The 12,017-nt window shown below is 43.8% G+C and overlaps 2 protein-coding genes across 2 annotated transcripts; one reads left to right on the top strand and one right to left on the bottom strand.

Annotated features, from left to right (window-relative positions):
• Positions 1-3,046: 3,046 nt before the first annotated feature.
• Positions 3,047-5,884, top strand: LOC311167057 (ubiquitin D-like; the record flags this gene model as incomplete). Its single annotated transcript, XM_084227858.1, has 2 exons — positions 3,047-3,143; positions 5,414-5,884. The coding sequence occupies exons 1-2, from the start codon at positions 3,117-3,119 to the stop codon at positions 5,882-5,884; spliced, it is 498 nt and encodes a 165-aa protein (XP_084083984.1). The 5' UTR covers positions 3,047-3,116.
• Positions 5,885-7,640: 1,756 nt separating this feature from the next.
• On the bottom strand, positions 7,641-8,999 carry LOC311188487 (putative olfactory receptor 2I1). Its single transcript, XM_084259607.1, has one exon. It carries the CDS (start codon positions 8,982-8,984, stop codon positions 8,094-8,096), a length of 891 nt encoding a protein of 296 aa, XP_084115733.1. The 5' UTR covers positions 8,985-8,999; the 3' UTR covers positions 7,641-8,093.
• Positions 9,000-12,017: the final 3,018 nt, after the last annotated feature.

Below are 12,017 nucleotides of genomic sequence, written 5' to 3'. Positions count from 1 at the left end.
AGAATACTACCTCACACCATGCACAAAAACCAACACAAAATGAATTAAAGAATTAGACATAAGACATGAAATCATAAAGTATAAAGAAGAAAATATAGGCAAAACACTACATGACATACATCTCTGTATATTTTTAAATACACATCACCTAAAGCAAATATAGTGAAGGAAAAGATGAACAGCTGGGACTACATCAAATTAAAGAGCTTCTGTACAGCAAAAGAGACATTAAACAAATCAAAGACACCCCAAAAATTGGGAGAAAATTTTTACACACAATACTACTGATAATGGACTGATCACAAAGACCTACAAAGAGCTAAAGAGACTCAACAAAAACAAAATAAACAATCTAGTCAAGAAATGGCAGAAGAGCTAAAAAGACACTTCTCCAAAGAGGAAATGCAAATGGAAAACAGGCATATGAAAAATGTTCAACATCTCTGATATCAAGGAAATGAAAACAAAACCACAATAAGATACCATCTTACAGCAATGAGAATAGCACATGTCAAAAGAACTAGCAACAACAAATGTTGGAAAGGATGTGGAGAAAAAAGAACTCTCCTACACTGATGGTGGGGATGCAAACTGGTCCAACAACTATGGAAAGTTGTGTGGGGATTCCGCAAACTACTAAAAATGGAGCTTCTATATGATCCAGCAATTCCACTCCTAGGTATCTAAAAAAGGACACAAAAACATCAATTCAAAAGGACACCTGCACCCCTATATTTATAGTAGTACTATATACAATAAGTAAGCCATGAAAACAATACAGATGCCAAAAAATAGATGACTGGATCAAGAAGATGTGGTATATACACAATGGAATATTGCTAAGCAATCTAAAAAGATAAACTCATGCCTTTCACAGCAACATGGTTGGAACTGGAAGGGATTATGCTCAGTGAAACAGCCAAAAAGAAAAAGAAAAATATCAGATGATTTCACCTATAGGAGGAATGTAGAGGAAACAAAACCACAGTAAGGGAATGGAGGGGTTAAATTATAATAAAAAAATTATAATCAACAGGCAACTATAAATCAGAGACATCTGCAGGGGAGGTGGAGGGAGAGGATCCAAACATGATTGGGAAGAGCACAAGGGACTATGGTGATGGTAGCAGGTGATCTGGTGGCGGGAATTTCACAGGGACTACACCTGAGAAGAGAAAGCATACATCATCAAAAACGGTGTAAAATATATATAAAATTTTTTAAAAGGCCATCAGATAACTACCCAGAGTTAGGATTGCTGGATCATATGATGGTTTTATTTTCAATTTTTTGAGAAAACGCCATGTATGAAGTAATATTTTTGAGAGTACTTTTAAGGCACTTTAAATGTCTCCCCTCCTTCCCGTTCCAGAAGTAGTGTGCCTAAGAAGGGAATAGGTGAAAATAAAATTTGAAGATGAGAGCAGTTTATTTAAGACTGGGTTTTTACAGCATTTCCTTTCCCTTTTCTCAATTCCACCTCTGCTGCAGAGCTTGCACATTTCCTGTTGCCCTCAACCTGATCTGACATTTTCTGCATGGCCACTGGTGATGTTTCAGAATCCCCCATCCTATTGGACAGTGGGATGCAGGCAGACATTTTCTGCCGTGCAACATCCAATGGTTTCTTGGTTTCTAAACATAGGGGGTGGTAGGAATCTGGAAAAATATTTGAAAAGACTGCAGGGGCCAACTTTCCAATCTGTTCCGAACATGCCGTCTTCCCCTCCATATTATTCTGTGTTTAAAAATGTATGGCTAACCCAAAAAAATACATTGATATAATTCTTTTTTCCAATTTTATTAACTGGCTAAAAAGAGTTCAATTTAAGAACACGATTTATGTCAAGTTTATGGTTTGATTTTGTTTGGTTTTGTTTTAATATTAGAGCGCTCAGATCCCATTACTCTGTGCAGAGACTTCTATGAATTTAGGTTCTACAGGGTGGACATTCTTGGATGGTCATAATAAATAGTTATTTTCATAGATTTTTCACTTTGAAGAGAATTAGAACACTCAATAATTTTTTAATTGTTTTGTTTTTTTTTTAATATTTTTTACTCACAGGAGCAATGTCCTGAGAGCATGGGAGAGGACAGTGATTAATTTGAAAAACTAGGAGCGTCAGAATGGTTGAGTCAATTCCCTGAAGTCATGCCGGCACTCCCTCTTGTCCCCATCCAAATGCTAAGAGTAGACAGCACCTTAGCTGTTTCTGAGATCACAATAGTGAATGTCCAGGAGTAAAGTGGGTAAACAGAGGCACCGTGGTGTGAGACTGGATGCAACTGTTGTGCTGTATAGGAGAAGGGAGTCAGCATTCGATTATTGGCTTTGAATTGTTGTCAAATAGTGGCTTTGGTTGACAGGTTTTTGGATGAGGTAATAAGTGGGTTAGAGAGTTCAAGACCCAGAAATATTTTGTAAAGAATATTACATAAATAAAAACTTCTGACCCTAGAAAACACTTATGAATTTTCTCCAATCATCTCATTTTATAAGGCAGAAAACCAACATCTAAGGAGACGCACAGACTTGCCCAAGGTAATGCAGCAAGTGGCACCCTTGGGAATGGAACTTAGTTTTCCTATCAGTCAGGTTATTTATCCGGGGTCTTCTCAAAGCTCACTCCCCACATCTAGTCAGGCTGGTGTGAATATACTGTTCATGGTCACATCGTTTCCGATCAGCCCCTGGGCTCCCTCGCTCTCAGGAAGGCCCTTTCCAAGCAGCAGGAAAGCCCCACCAAGTATTAAAGGTTCTCAAGCCAGTGAAGGCCCAGAGCTGCACACTGGACAGTCTTAAATCAAGATGGGGCTGGTAAGGGGCAGGCAGAGGGATATTAAACAGGGGGAAATTCTCAACAAAAAAAGAACATCATGTCTTTGAAAAAAGGAGGAAAGATAGATAGTTGAGGGAAAACGGTTTGACCATAAAGTATCTTTCTCTATTGGCTTCACTAAGCAAAATTGAAAAAAAACTCATCTGAACACCTAACCACAAAGAGCAACGTACGGAGATGGCCCTCCCAGTAGGGGATTTCCAGCAGAGCAGCTGCATATAGGCTGGTGCAAGGCCCTTGCCTCTGTCTTCTTTTTGCAGCCCGGACTGAAAGATGGCTCCCAATGCCTCCTGCCTCTGTGTAAGTTGGGGTTTAATGAAGGGATTTGAAAGGGAAAGCGCCTCCAGGACTTGGAGACATGGAGAGACTGGAGCTGGCCAATGCTCAGGGAGGCAGGGAGGTTGGGAAGATACCTCGAATGGCGTGCGATGGGCACTGATATCTACAGAATATAAGGGAAATTTCTGTCGAGGGAATTTAGTCACCTGAGTTCTCCTTTGTTTCAGACCGTGGACTGTCCACATTCAGGGATAAATAGTCGAAAGTGGGGTGAGCTTTGTGCTCAAGAGAGCTGGCAAGATTGGAAACAATGAAAATATTATCATAGGCCCCTTTCACCTTATCCTGTTTAGGGGTTTAGGACTCTTGAGCTTCCTTCCCCTCCCAAAAGAGAAATTGAAAATCTCTTCAAATCACTTATCCTAAATTGTTAACAAACTGATGCATTACCTTATATAAAACTACAGGCACTATGCAGAGAACCTGTTGTGAAAGCTTAACACAGACAAGTGGCATTCCAGTGAGGACTGTCTGTGGCATCTAGATTAAGAAGATTTCCAATAGAAGCACAGAAAATGAATGATAACTAAACTTTGAAATGTGCCATTTTGATCCATATTTAAATAGCAAACTTTCTAGTATTAAAGTAGAAGGTTCTGGGCCTCTCCTGTGGCGCAGCAGTTGAGCGCTGGGTTGCGAAGCTGCCCACAGCATCTGCGGCGCCAGTTCGATCCCCAGCTGCCCTCCAGCCACCAGAGGAGGGTCCCGCATGGTGCGCAGACCTCTCCTGCCGCCCGCTGCCCCCCTCAGCAGTGTACTTCAGTCCTTCTGCCTGTTCTGCTCCCTGCTCTGGCTCTGGTGGATTCTCTCACCCTCCCGTGCTTCTGACTGTACCCAGTGCTTGTATAAATAAATAAATTTAAAAAAAAAAAGTAGAAGGTACTGTCCCCTTGTGACAGAAATATAGCTTTATACATAAACCCTTCGCACAATGTATATTCAAGGTCACTTTTAATTAAGCAAGGCATCCCCGTTTACTCTAAAATATGGGATGTGCTAGCCCGTGACAAAGCAAATGAGGTGACTTAAGACTTTTTTCTTCTCTGGAGCTGGATTAAATTCCAGGGAAGCCATTAATTTCCTTTCAAGTCAGGACTGTTTTGACATCATTTCACCGTCTTGAAACTAACATATACATGGGGTTTGCCTAAAGCCAAGAGGGGATGGGGGAGTAGGTGAAATGCCACTACAATTATTGATTAAGAAAACTTTTTTGAATGGCGCATGAAGGCCAATTCCCCCCAAAATTCTTCTGGTGACCAAACAGGGGTGAGATCCCATTTCTAGGTTATTGAAGTAGGAGTCAGATATAGTTCCTATCTTCTGTGAGAGTGTCCTGGTCCTATTAAAGGAGATAATAATCTATAATAGGTAGATATAAGAACATGGGAAATACAGATGGACAAGTGACACTGAACACACTGTCGCTCTAATGTGTGGGTTACTATTATAAAATAATGGAATATTATAAAAAGAAAGAAACAATACAGAGACTCGTGTCCTAACCAGGTTCCTCTAAGGCAGTCATGGAGGGCAGCCCTTTGAGAGTCCCAATAGGCTGCCAAGACTCAGAAATTCTTTGGGGGAGTTTTTTGAGTCTGGTGTACGTTTGGATGCTGTGTGTTGTATTTCTTTTTTTTAATATTTTTTCAAAGATTTCTTTATTTTATGCATTCAAGAACTGAGGTATAGGACAGAGGTGCAGAGGGTGAGAGGATTCACCAGAAAGAGAGTGGCAACAGAACAGGCAGACAGACTGAAAGCAATGCTGCAGGGAGCAGTGGGCGAGACGGAAGAGGTCTGCTGTACCATGTGGGTAACTCTCTGGCCAGGATCCACCTCGTGCTGCAGAGGCGGCGGATAGCTTCATAGTTCTGTGCTTAACCCCTTTGGCCACCAGGGAGGCCCTCTAGTTGTATTTCTTTTAACATTTGACACACCATCTCCAGGGGACTTTGGTTAAAAAAAAACAAACTGGGACATCATTAATGGTCTTTTGGGATGGGTAAGAGGTATGGTTTAAAGGAATAAGACTGGTTTCCTTGTTTGTGTTATGATCTGGAATTTCCAAAAGAGAAGTTCCAGAGAATGGAGGGACACGACTCCTTGCATAGGAGCTGGAGGATCAGACAGGCAGTGAAGGGAGGGAGCAACTGAAGAGGGGGAGCCATTAAGAGGTGGAAAAGGGGGCAACCATTCTCAGCAACTGTCCCTTGTGCTTCGATGTCCAGGTGAATGTCCATTCCGAGGCATGGAATATGATGACCTTCACTGCCAACTCTAACGACAGCGTGAAGAAAATCAGTGAACATGTCCGATCTCAGACCAAGGTTCCTGTGCAGGAACAGGTCCTTCTGCTTGGCGCAACAACCCTAGAGCCCCGGAGAACGCTGTCCTCTTATGGCATTGACAAGGAGACAACCATCCACCTCACTCTGAAGGTAGTGAAGCCCAGTGATGAGGAGCTGTCCTTGATTCTGGTGGAGCAGGGTGACGAGGGGCAGAGGCACCTCCTCCAGGTGCGAAGGTCCAGCTCCGTGAAACAGGTGAAAAAGATGATTGAGAACGACACTGGTGTGCGCCCCAAGAGACAGATTGTGACTTGCAATGGGAAGAGACTGGAAGATGGGAAGACCATGGCAGAGTACGACATCAGAGGGGGCGATTTTCTCTTCCTGAACCGTTATTGTATTGGGGGGTGACCACCCTTGGGAAGGAGTGATACAGGAGAAAATAAATTTTATTTCCTTTTAGTTCTTACTGGCCAATCACATTCTATGCTAATATCCCAAAATTAGTGAGAAACAAACTTATAGGAAAAGTAGATTTGGTGTGGAACAGGGAAGAAGCTGCAACTAAATCTACAATGCTTTGATTCTAACATAATTATTTGGCAATTAGTGTACAATATATTACTGAAAATATAAATTTTTTTTTTAAGATTTATTTTATTTACACAAGAGCCAGGTACAGGCCAGATGCACAGGAGGGTGAGAGGATTCACCAGAGACAGAGTGGGGAACAGAACAGGCAGACAGACTGAAATACACTGTGGAGGGGAGCAGCGGGCAAGACAGGAGAGGTCTGCTCGCCATGTGGGTTGCTACGAGGCCAGCAGGGATCAAACCAGCACTGCAGAGGCTGCGGACAGCTTCACAGCGCTGTCCTCAACCACCTGTGCCACGAGGGAAGCCCAGACACATAAAATAAATTTTAAGGCACCTTTAAAGAAGCATTCAAAGCCATCTTGCAATTTAATATTTACTTGGCTGACTTATAGAAAAACTAGCATATCCTTTCCCATTCAACAAACTCATGGTTCATTAATTTCTGTGCTTCTATGTTTGACCCAGGAATTCATCTATCATCTTATGCAATAATTGTTGAGCAAAATGGACTATCACTTATAGAGAACAGTGACATGATTATGAAGTAAGCTGCTTTCACTGGAGAACTAGGGATTTTATGGCTCTTGTGGAGGTTCTTTAGGAGCAGATAGGCTTTCAGAGGGAACAGGCTTTCTGAAAGGCAGGGCATTGTGGGCCTGTCTCTGTTCTGCATCTCCTTGGGCCTGGGAGTTCCTCTCAAGGCTAGGGGCAGCTATCTGAGTGAGGGTGGGCAGGAGCTAGTTTCTTACTGGACCCCAACACTGCCCAAGTTCTGGCCAATTGCCCTTCCTTCTCTCTGCTTTCCTTACTACCAGTTGTCAGTTCCATTTTTGGAAGCACTAGTGCTGTTCAATTTCACTCCCTTCATTTACTCCTCTGTCACTGTCACTCTCTCATCTCTCCCTACAGGTCTCATGCATGGTTTTCTCACATCCTGACACACGTCCACCTTCTTCACCACTATACTAGTTCCTTCTTTCCTTTAAAACTTGCTCAAGAACCACCTCCCAAAGAAGAGTTTCTCAAGTTAACGCCAGCCAGCAAAAATCACGCTGATAGGTCCTCCTGCTACACTTACTGGTCTAGAGATCTGTGGTGGGCACTAGTCACCAGGCTGGTGAGCATTAGGTTGGACTGAATCACTCTCAAGGACATGCTCCTTATTCTAGATGGGGGTTTCCTGTAGAATAGAACCTTTGATTTTCTTGTCAATTTAATACTCCTGTTGCAGATAACATAGGCCTTCCATGGGTTTTCCAGACTGTGTAAAAGCCATAGTTAAGCATCATGTCACTTGTTAGCTTACCAGCATATGGATTTTCAGAAGAGCTACAGTATCCCTTGGGGAGAGGAAAAGTATTCCCTAAACCATGCTTTCTCTTCCCTGGTTTAGGAGAAAGCTGGAGGGCCCTTTCTCCCTCCCTAAACTTGCATCTGTAGAGGATACAGGGATTTTCCCTCAAGCACATGAACATTTCTTCCTGGTAAAGGGACCTCCCCCATCCGCTCTCCTCTCCTCAAGGACAAATCTTGCAGATTCTCCTTTAAGAATGAACAGGCTGATCTTTCAGCCAGAAAGAAAAAGAAATATAATGGATGGTCTCACTCATAGCAGGAATCTAGAAAACTTAAATAAGAGACCAGGAAAAAGAATAACTATAAGAAAGTAAAAATCAAAATCAACAAACAACAATGAAGCAGAGACACTATATGAGGGGTGGGGGGCGAGGAAAGGAGGGATTGGGGTCAAAATAAGGAGGTTGCAATTGTATGGGGAATATAAAAATAAAATTTAAATTTAAAAAAAAAATTCTAAAAATATTTTTAAAAATGACCAATGATGTAAAAAATGAAAAATTAATGTAAAAATTGTAAGTCCATATTTTACATAACAATTGAAGTAAAATTCTGGAAGAGCAAAAAAAAAAAAGAATGAACAGGCTGAAAGCTCAAGTGACAGACTTTCCAGGACGCATTTCATCCTCGGGGCTGGGCTAACACTTTTTTCCCTCCCCACCAATGCTCACTGTCTAGTCTGCCCTCTCCCCACCAATCTCCTTGCTGCGCCCTTCACTTCTTTATTCCTCAGGGTGTAGATGAGTGGGTTGAGGGCCGGTGTGACCACCGTGTAGAAAAGTGAGACAAACTTTCCCCGTCCCTGGTTGTAGATGTGCCTGGGTTGCAGGTAGGTGTAGATGGCTGAGCCATAGAACAGGCAGACCGCAGTCAGGTGGGACCCGCATGTGCCCAGCGCTCTCTTCCGGCCCCCGCTGGTTCGCATGCCCCACACTGCGCGCGCCACGGCCCCATAGCAGGCCAGTATCACGGTGGATGGCACCAGCAGGATGACGACGCGGGCAGCGAACATCTGGCGCTCGGTGGCATCTCGGCTGCCACCACAGGCCAGTTTGAGCAGCGCTGGCAGCTCACAGATGAAGTGATCCAGTCGGTAGGGTGGGCACAGTGGCCGCGTGGCCAGGAGCGCAGTTTGCGCGGCGGAGTTGGTGAGGCCGCCCAGCCAGGAGGCGGCCGCCAGTGCGCGGCAGAGTTGGGGCGCCGCGAGCCCCGCGTAGCGCAGCGGGCGGCACACGGCAGCCGCGCGGTCCAGCGCCATCACCGCCAGGAGGACGCACTCGGCCGACCCCAGAGCCAGCGACGTGTACAGCTGAGCGATGCAGCCGCCGCGCTGCAGCCACAGCGCGCGGCCGCGCAGGTTGACCAGCAGTTGCGGCACCACGCTCGTGGTGAAGCCGACGTCCACCAGGGCCAGGTGACTCAGGAAGTAGTACATGGGCGTGTGCAGGCGCGGGTCGCGCACGGCCAGCAGCACCAGCGCCGAGTTGCCAGTGAGAGTCAGGAGGTAGCAGAAAAGCACAACCGCGAAGAGGACCGGCTGCAGGGTGGGCCAGTCCATGAAACCCAGCAGGAGAAAGCCCTCCTCTGTGCTGTGGTTGGCCTAAAGGAGGGAAACTCCCAGAAGGTTTAGAAGCAGGACATGTGCAAAGGTGTCATCATGCCTTAGAAAGAAAGGAAATCCAGGGTATGTGGGGCGAGCAGGGGGAAGGGGTAGAAACACACCCTGTGCTTGCGTAATGTTGAAACCACGGATCTGAACCCTTATGACCCGACACGTGGGAGCTGTGCTCTCTGGGGTCTGGTTTTCCCAGTCGGTGCTTTTCAGCTACTTGTCTGGTTCTAATTGGACTCCTCCGACCAAAGTAGAACTATGATTTTCGTCCTAAACATTAAACAGTTCAGATCTCTTTTATTTTTTTCTTATTTTTTTAAAAATTCTGAACACTTTCGCTCCTCCATATGTGCACATTTCACTCACCCTCCATTAAGCCACCTTGCCAGGACCCCCTGTAGCTTTCTTTTTCATCCTGTCTTCCCTCACCCATCCTTCTGATAACCATTAAACTCTTTCACTAACTCTGACGTTTATGCCTGCTGTATTTTGCCTTGAAGTTCAGTCCCCCAAAGTCACTATTTCATTTTTTCACAGCTGTGTCATATTCCATTGAATGTATCCTCCCCAAATTCTTTATCCACTCATCTGCTGACTTGAAGACAGGTTTCACTCTAAGACTCCTTCCTGCTTTGGAAATGGGAGTGCCTAAAAATAAGTGTGGCCTCCAAGCTTCCTATACTGGTATGGCCTTTTTCTTTTTTCTTTTTTTTAATTTTTTAACAAATATTTCATTTATTTATTTTATTTATTTATACAAGCACTGGGTACAGTCAGAAGCACCGGAGGGTGAAAGAATTCACCAGAGCCAGAGCAGGGAACAGAGCAGGCAGAAGGACCGAAGTACACTGCTGAGGGGAGCAGCGGGCGGCAGGAGAGGTCTGCGTGCCACGTGGGACCCTCCTCCAGTTGCTGGGGAGCAACCAGGGATCGAACCAGCGCTGCAGAGGCTGCGGGCAGCTTCGCAACCTAGCACTCAACCGCTGCACCACCGGGGAGGCCCTGGTATGGCCTTTTTCATTTCAGGTGCTCAACTTCTGGAAATACAACCCTTCATTCTCCTGACCACTGTATTCTAATCTGTAATGAGTCCCTCTTAGAGGCTGCTTTCATTATCCGTCCCTCTCCCACTTATGACCAAGTGTGATGACCACAGCCCACACTGATCAGCTCATGTCGACCAACCTTTAAATCAAGAGTCATCAGGGTAGAGGAAAGAGACTGAACTAGAAGTCAGGGACCTGGGCTCCACCTGACTTGACTGCCTTTGGCCAGTTATTTGATATGGGGTAGTCACTTCATTTCCCTTTGCGTCAATTTTTTCACATGTAAAAGGAAGACCTTGAGCTAAATGACCCCTAAACTTCCTGTATTATCCCATAGCTCTAATTTCAATATTTTCAAATCAGTGTAAAGGGGACAGAGATACCATTAGCCCTTGAAAATGGTGCTGAATCAAATTTCTTAATGGCACAAAAACCATAATGATTGACATAATGGATACAAGGTACACAGAAATCTTTCTACTGCATGTGTCACAGCAGGCATCATTGTGCAGATAACTTTTTAAGCATCATATTCACTATACTTAATTTAAAAATCATTATGCCCTCATTTTTTTTATTTTTCAGATTGCCAGTTTTCCCCAAACACAACATCATATTTATGTGCTTATCTCATTTTATCCTCATTTGGCAGAAAAGGTATTAATGAATTCAAGAACAGGAGTACAAGACTCAGACTACCCGAATTTGAGTCTGGACCCAAAATTTCTTGGGTAAGCAACCTTGGACATGGGGCTTAACTGCTTTGTGGCTAGGTTTCCTCAAATGAAAATGAATTTGAAAGGTGGGTTCAAAACACAAAGCTCTTAGAACTGTGTGGTTACTTAGGAGCCATAGAAGGTCTTCAAGAAAGGGTAACCATTATCCCTATTTCATAAATCGGTTTTAGAAGATTCCTACACTGAGAAATGACACACTGGTATGTAACTTTATGTCCCCTCTCATAGCCTGATCTTTACTCACTGGAAAACTGGATAATACTCCTATTTTACAGAGTAAGATAATTGAGGTTATATAACTTGCTATGGTCACATAGTTTGTGAATGTTTATCAGGATTTCAACGCAGAGCTGACTAGCCTGGAGATCCTTGGGGGATTTTGTTTATTTGTTTGTTTATTTAATAAACCAAGTTCTAATATGCTAAGGACTGCAGAGAATAACAGTACATCTTTAATTTAATTTTACATCATGGCAGTCATCATGGAGATGAACTAAGTACAAGAAATGACATTCAGGCATATGGTTCAACAGTGCTAGAGATATGGACCTATAAAATCAGATTTTCTACTTCTGTGATTATATTGACACATACCAGTTCAGCCAGACAATCATCACCATTTCCCTCCAAATATGCCAAATTCTGAAAACAGGTACAACAAAACAAATTGCACAGACAACATCCTTACTACATGTATGCACAAATCCCCAAATATAGAGCTCAAACAGATATGCACTCTTTAACTCCCCACTCAAAATGATCCCTCTCTAGCATCAGGAAGGCAAATTGGTTTAAAAAAAAAGTTTGTCTTGACCTCATTAGGTATTCTAGAATATGCTTCATCTGCATGACTTACCCTCATGTCTTGTTCTCTGGCACTAGCATTTAGGCCTTCACTTTCCAAACGAGAAGTTGGTCTCTTGCTTCTGTTCTGGATGCTCTGGGTTTGAAATGGCAGTGGGCAGGATGAAAAATACTCTCTACCACATAACTGTTGATTTCTGGAACAGATGCCTCAGATCAGAGTCCAGTACCTTAGAAAGAAGATGGGTGGGCACCTTCTGGCTCCTCACCAGAGGAAGAAATAGAATGTCTTTGGGCAAGAATTCACCTATGCCCTGGAAGCATCAAGACTCATGCAAAAGTGACAAGATCTGTTCTTGGAGAACCCCATAATGGGAGATAGATGAAGAAGG

This window comes from Talpa europaea (genome assembly GCF_964194135.1).
Source record: "Talpa europaea genome assembly, chromosome: 2".
Classification (NCBI taxonomy): Eukaryota; Metazoa; Chordata; class Mammalia; order Eulipotyphla; family Talpidae; genus Talpa; species Talpa europaea.
Note: the sequence above shows the minus strand (reverse complement) of the source record. Positions and strands in the feature narration are given on the sequence as shown.

Bases quoted from the DNA above. Each gene is read 5' to 3' on its own strand.
- LOC311188487 (XM_084259607.1), bottom strand. From the start codon at position 8,984: ATGGACTGGCCCACCCTGCAGCCGGTCCTCTTCGCGGTTGTGCTTTTC.